Source organism: Hippichthys cyanospilos, chromosome 7, assembly GCF_059441005.1.
Source record: "Hippichthys cyanospilos isolate Australia breed blue-spotted pipefish chromosome 7, RoL_Hcya_1.0, whole genome shotgun sequence".
Lineage (NCBI taxonomy): Eukaryota > Metazoa > Chordata > Actinopteri > Syngnathiformes > Syngnathidae > Hippichthys > Hippichthys cyanospilos.
The window spans coordinates 18,217,166-18,224,088 of NC_142375.1; the positions used below are offsets into that span (position 1 = coordinate 18,217,166).

General features: G+C 40.4%; 1 protein-coding gene across 1 annotated transcript; it reads left to right on the top strand.

Annotated features, from left to right (window-relative positions):
• The first annotated feature begins 1,027 nt into the window (after nucleotides 1–1,027).
• On the top strand, nucleotides 1,028–6,922 carry LOC148421398 (ATP-dependent RNA helicase DDX39A-like). Its single transcript, XM_088420211.1, has 10 exons — nucleotides 1,028–1,143; nucleotides 2,046–2,253; nucleotides 2,857–2,984; nucleotides 3,708–3,984; nucleotides 4,174–4,292; nucleotides 5,348–5,479; nucleotides 5,568–5,677; nucleotides 6,077–6,221; nucleotides 6,302–6,449; nucleotides 6,707–6,922. The coding sequence occupies exons 2-10, from the start codon at nucleotides 2,046–2,048 to the stop codon at nucleotides 6,721–6,723; spliced, it is 1,284 nt and encodes a 427-aa protein (XP_088276337.1). The 5' UTR covers nucleotides 1,028–1,143; the 3' UTR covers nucleotides 6,724–6,922.
• Nucleotide 6,923: the final 1 nt, after the last annotated feature.

A 6,923-nucleotide genomic window follows, 5' to 3' on the forward strand; every position in this document is an offset into this window, starting at 1 on the left:
CTCCTAAAATATCATCAATAATAATAACCAAATTAAATATCAAATGAAACAGATAAAATAGAATTTAAACATCAATTTTTTTTGTATTATTTGTTTCATTGCTGTCTTTTGCGACTGTGGGAACATTAGTCTTAATAAACATAATATTTCAAATAAAAAATAATTGCTATTAATGGAACGTGTGTGTGTGTGTGTGTGTGTCCCACAACATGCATGCCACCCTGTTACTATAAAATGTTTAGCACCGTTGAATCATATGATATGCTTGACTTGACATCAGTTTTCCAAAAGAATGGGTAAAGCAAAGGTATGTCTCTTTGTTTTCATATTTTTACAAAAGAGTTAGCCGTTTCTTTCTTATTTACATACATACATCTGGAAGTTTGTCTGCTTGGTCTTTAGTAACAGCTAGTTGAACAGATAGTTTCTACTCCAGAGAGAAAGCTAACATGAACTCAGAAGTGCAACCCTGGTACCTGCAACCCTATATCTATGGTTAAAGTAAATGTAATTATTTATTTGATAGTGTACCATTGATCTGTAAGATGAACTAATCAACCCTATGATAGTTGATGATCTATTTTATTGATAAATAGGCAATGGAAACTCAGAAAGGTAAAGGTTTAATTTCCAAGCCAAATTGTCCTTCAATTTTGGAATGACCCATGTTTATGTCTTTATACATAATATAGAAAATCAGGTAACTTTGATTTCCCATCCGCTTTGCTTTCTCATCATTTGCGTTTTCAATACTTTGTCACCTCCTTCTGGCAATAATACGAGCTGCCCCATTTGAAAAGCAGCTCGCGACCCGGATTGATAACTTCAGGGTAAATCGTAAAGAATAATACTGACAATGATCCTTTTTGCGGTGGAAAACTAAATGCATTTATCGTGACTTACAACTAACCTTTATACACTATATTACATTTAAAGTCGAAATATAATATTATTTGGACTGTCACATTTGTTTATTTGCTTATAACATAGGAATGAGCCTCAATGTTCATGCCATTACCGATAGGTACTTGAATGCACCACGGATGTGTGCGGCTCATGCTCACTGCGCGGTGGATACTTTGTAGCGTGCGGAGTCATTACATCGACGTCGGTGGGACAAACAAAGACTAAATCTTTTTGAAGGTAATATACTGGCGTTTCAAATGTTCGCGCATACCACTTACCATCAAATCTTAAGCACACGTACCGTTTGTTTCGAATTTCCTCGTTGCTATTTGAATCGTTGTGTCATTGTATAGTAGGCCCCAGCCGATGGTTTCGCGCTAGCTAATATGCTAGCCGAAATAAGCTAACCGCGTAAACGCTCCGACGACTTCCTCGACCGAAATCATCCGTTCGGCACCCGTGTAGTTTGACCAATTCTTTCATTTAAAAAAAAAGTGCAATCAAAGTAGACAAATCTGATGGTTGGTTTAGTAGGCTATGAATTAAAATCTTATTTAGTGTCTAGCAGCTAGCTGGCTAACTAGCCGCAATGAACGAAGGGTAAAAGCGGCTCCATAGAGCGCGCTGCACGTTTCGCCCTAGTGAGTCGGGGTAAGTGATTTATAAGAAAATTCGCGTGTTTTATGGATAAACATCGATGCTAACAATTTAATATGGAAATTGAAACTGTAATTTTGATGCGGCCTGTTCGTATTCGGAGCCTGTTGCGAATGCACCTTTTTGTGTATAGTTGAGCGATTGAATGAAGCGTAAGCGCCATTTAGCATTTGAAATCTGCGTCAATGAACAAATGGAAAAATGTTACACTACAAACATTACGGTAGCCTGTTAAGATATTTTTCTCTTCGAGCGGACGCCGCGGCCATATATGTTTTATCAGCTGCATGCTGTCGCCCTCGAAGAACACCACGATCTACATCCCACAGGGAGAATGCGCTTACACATTTGCTGTTATGTGTCAAATTTCTATTCTATTGAATCGTAAACTGTCCCTGAGATTCCTTGTCTCATTTCATTGCTGCTAGCATAAAAGAATCAAATCTGCAGAGTTGATCCTTGTATGTTTTACTGCCTCGCAGATGACTGAACCTGATGTTGACAATGAACTTTTGGACTATGAAGAAGAAGAGGAGCCCCAAGGAACTCTGGAGAGTTCGACCCCGGCAAACAAGAAGGCCGTGAAGGGGTCGTACGTGTCCATCCACAGCTCCGGGTTCCGAGATTTCCTCCTGAAGCCTGAACTCCTCCGTGCCATCATTGATTGCGGTTTTGAGCATCCATCTGAAGGTATATGGGCAACGATGCAGAAACTGTTCAAGGGGAATTTATGGAAAAACCTCAATGTTTGTTATCTTTCTGGGATAGCAATTTTGATTTTGATATGAATGTTACATGAGGCTGAAATACCACTGATTGAGTCACACATATGGCTAAGTGTATATAATTTGTCCGACGAATTTGACCACTCCTCTGAGGGAGCAGTGAGCAGCAATATTGCTGCGCTCAAGAATCATTTGGTGTTCCAACCCTCCTATACCTATCCCTAATGTTGAGTGTCAAGTAAAAAGGCAATTGGTCTCATTTTTATAGTCTTACCCATCCAGGGGTTGAACTCTCAACATCTCACTCTCAGGATGGACGCTCAACCCACTTATCTGTAATACAGTTTACAAGGGCTCCTTTAATGTGGTGGTGACTCTGCTAACACAATAATAGTCATGTAAACAGCATACAAATTTCAAACAATAAATGGAAAAACAGGTTTATTTTGGCATTATGATAGTTGACAAGTATGATTTATATCAGGTTGGTGTTTTTCTCTGTGGGGATAAAAGAGAGAAGTGTATCATGGCTTTTACCACTCATTGTGTTTTTTTTTTTTTTCTTCAGTTCAACATGAGTGTATCCCTCAAGCCATCTTGGGGATGGATATTCTCTGTCAGGCCAAGTCCGGTATGGGAAAGACTGCCGTGTTTGTGCTTGCCACCTTGCAGCAGATTGAGCCTGTGGACGGTCAAGTGAGTTTACCCTTTTTGCCCCACTCCTAGATTCTAAATATATATGTATACATATTTTTAAAGCTGCTTATGCACATATTAAAAAGCTACCAGAGTGATGTGCAATGATCTCCTCAAACCGAAAATACAATTTTATAAGACACAGGAATGCATCCCTCTGCCCAATTTGAGTGATCTAATTCTGGCTTGCTTATTAACGGCTTGCCGCACCATGCCCCCACCTCTCTCATTTTCTCTCACGTGGCCATTGTTTTGTAATAGACTTTTGGAGTAGTGGTTTGACACATTTTTTTAATGACTTGCCCCCTGTGAAATGTATGTCACATTCACACAAATGTTTACTAATGGGTAAGCATCTTATGTAAATAGCACAGGTCCGCTGCATACAAATGGATAGTGTAACAGTTATTTTTTGTCCTCATTAACATATTTGGGCTTTTTCAAAAGTAACTCATAATAACTTTACATACCTTTTAATATTGTGGTACTTGGAATATATTACTATTGACATTTGTATGATAAGTTTGACAGTTCAATCTGCTTTGCACGTTCAGTTGCTTCATCATCTTTCCTGTGGATTTTTTTTTTTTTTTATGCCACAACAAGTTTCAGAGCTCATACTTTTAGACTTGCAGAAATCGGCATAGTTTTAGAAATATGTGAAAGATTAGTGTTGAAAATGTGACTTCAAAATTAGTCTCATGGGTGTTTCCTCCATGCCAGGTGTCTGTCTTGGTCATGTGTCACACTCGAGAGTTGGCCTTCCAGATCAGCAAAGAGTACGAGCGCTTCTCCAAGTACATGTCCACCGTCAAAGTGTCGGTCTTCTTCGGCGGCATGGCCATCAAGAAGGATGAGGACGTCTTGCGGCAGAGCTGCCCGCACATTGTGGTGGGCACGCCCGGGCGCACCCTGGCCCTCATCCGCAACAAGAACCTCAGCGTGAAGAACATCAAGCACTTTGTGCTTGACGAGTGCGACAAGATGCTGGAGCAGCTGGGTGAGTGATGGGGAGTGTTGTCAAGCTATAAAAGATGGAGTGACCCTATTAAAATAAAAAATAAAAAATGTCCAAATAGAGATGGTATCGCTCGCCGGCGTGTCTGTAACAACCCCCCGTGATTAACAGAGTTTAACTGTAACATTCCGCAAAAATGTGACGTTAAAGTGACTGCATGTGTTTTCCCAGACATGAGACATGACATCCAGGAGATCTTCCGACTGACGCCCCACGAGAAGCAAGTCATGATGTTCAGCGCCACACTAAGCAAGGAAGTTCGCCCGGTGTGCCGCAAGTTCATGCAGGATGTAAGTTGTCATGCACAACAGTTAAAAGCAAACTGCAATTGATATCAAAAGGCACTTCTAATAATGGTGCGCTTAAAATTGCACGGAATCGCTCGAGTCCAACCAAGTGTATTTGAAATCATGTGGCACTGTGCGTTGAAATAATTAGTCACTATTTTTTAGATAACATGCCAACATTAGAAACTGACAAAAGAGTCAACCACAAGTTAACTGCTGGCAAGAGTAACATGGACAAACATTCAGGCACTTCTTAAGTGTAGAAAGTAGTTAACTCTAAAAGTAACAACATATTCAACATGGATTTTTAAAACAAGCAAAATGGGTGCTGATGCAGCCCAATAGATTAAAACTGATTCTGAAATAGGGGTACATGTATGTTCGCCTGGGGTAAGCAAGTCTAATATAGTGCTTTTCAATGCTGCGATTAGTACAATTTTCCCTTCAATTTAAGAGCGAATTCATGGGAACATGAGGCAACTCTTGCTAAATATTAGCATTGTGACTCCTTCGCAAAATTTTATGTCTTTATTTTGGTAAGTTTGATATGGATACACATAATTTTCTAGCAGATGAGCTAGGAATAAACATATTACACCATACTGTATCTTCTGGCGTTGTTGAATAATTGATGAGTAATTATCTAATCTACATAATACTCGTTTTATTTTGAATTGAAGGGCGGAAATAGCTTTTCACAATATCCCAATTTGAGTTGCGCTTTTTTGAGGTGCATATTCATATCTTTGTTTGCATCTTCGTTCCTGCTCAAATTTTTAACCTTTTACAAATTAAAGTTGTGTTTAACGAGATAAATCCCACAGCAATCGTGTCAACTCTTCAGCTTTGTGTCCCTCTAGCTTTGCCCACTTGCGGCCGCCCATGCCGTAAGTGACCATATCAGAGGGCTAAAGTAGCGCTCTTGGGTGGCAAAGCTGGGGTCGTCATTACTCCTTAGCTTTAATGCTACCCAAGACGACAAACTGACACATACTTCAAGCTCATTAACTGTAACACTTTATGTATGGTAAGAGATTAATGTTCATCCCATGATGCAGCCCATGGAGGTGTTTGTGGACGACGAGACCAAGCTAACCCTTCACGGCCTGCAACAGTACTACTGCAAGTTGAAAGACAGCGAGAAGAACCGGAAGCTCTTCGACCTGCTGGACGTGCTCGAGTTCAACCAGGTATTGGGGTCTTGAAATTCAGAGCAATGAGATGAATACGAATTTTTAAAGGGGTCCTTACTCTAGTGGCTTGACTCAATCTCGTCAGGTGGTGATATTTGTGAAGTCGGTCCATCGCTGTGTGGCGCTGTCCCAGCTGTTGGTGGAGCAAAACTTTCCAGCCATCGCCATCCATGGGGGCATGGGACAGGAACAGAGGTGGGAGCTTGTTGTCTTATTAATCCAAAGTCCCTTGTTCTTGTGCTGGCAGTGAACAAATGAAAAAACAAGCTAAGACACTTAGCTGAGCCTTGTGTGCGCTTGTTCTTTGCTAAGGGTAATGGGAAATGCCATTTCTATCAGTCCATTTCTGTACGACTTTCTTCATACCACTGACAATCGTGGGCACACCAGATGGAGCAGCAAAATGACTAATTCATGCAATGTATGACAGACAGTTTAATTATATTTGCACTATATGTTTTTATTTGTTACTTAATAATAGATTAATGGTTTTCTCATTCAAAAGATATGTATGTGCAAAATAAAAGTGGTCCAACAACTGAGCCTTGTGGGACTCCATAAGAAACGAGCCGCTCCTTGCCCCTACATTTGCAGGTTATCCCGGTACCAGCAATTTAAAGACTTCCAGCGGCGGATCCTGGTAGCTACCAACCTGTTCGGTCGAGGCATGGACATCGAGCGGGTCAACATCGTCTTCAACTACGACATGCCCGAGGACTCCGACTCATACCTGCACAGGGTCAGTTACGCTGCAGCAATCCGTCAGTGTGTGACTTACCGCCATAGATAGCTCAACTTTTCCTGTCCTCCTCTTTTCAGGTTGCTCGCGCCGGCAGGTTTGGCACCAAAGGCCTGGCCATCAGTTTTGTGTCCGACGAGACCGACGCCAAGACCCTGAACGAGGTCCAAGACCGCTTCGAGGTCAACGTGGCAGAGTTGCCTGAGGAGATTGATATCTCCACTTACAGTGAGTTCCCTGCTTGATTTGCGTCATCAATCTTCTCAGCAATGAGAGACATGACTAAATATGTTAACAAGCATGTCCCATTTTTAGCTACTGACAAACAGAAAAACAAATATGGACCTAATATTTAGTTTAATGTCTCAATTTAAAATTGCAACTGAAATGATGCTGTATTAGTGGCACATGTACAATTTAATGAAAATATTTTAATTTTTTACTGTGTTTTTCATTACTCCCATTTGTCTTTTTCTTCTTTGCAGTTGAACAGTCCAGATGAATCTGAAGTTTCCTGTGATGATGTTTGACCCTTGGTGTTTTTTTTTTCTTTTTTCAAGGAAAACAAGAAGCAATGTCTCACTGCCATTACATTTTGGCAAGTTTAAATCTTTTTTTTTATTTTAACATGTTGCTTGTTTTAGTGTTTTTTCTTTTTAAGCAATGTTGCTTGGTTGAGGAAATAAACGTTTTATACCTTAT

Bases quoted from the DNA above. Each gene is read 5' to 3' on its own strand.
- LOC148421398 (XM_088420211.1), top strand. From the start codon at position 2,046: ATGACTGAACCTGATGTTGACAATGAACTTTTGGACTATGAAGAAGAA. The intron at 2,985-3,707 runs GTGAGTTTACCC...CCTCCATGCCAG, and splicing joins TTGAGCCTGTGGACGGTCAA to GTGTCTGTCTTGGTCATGTG. The intron at 5,678-6,076 runs GTGGGAGCTTGT...CTACATTTGCAG, and splicing joins GGCATGGGACAGGAACAGAG to GTTATCCCGGTACCAGCAAT.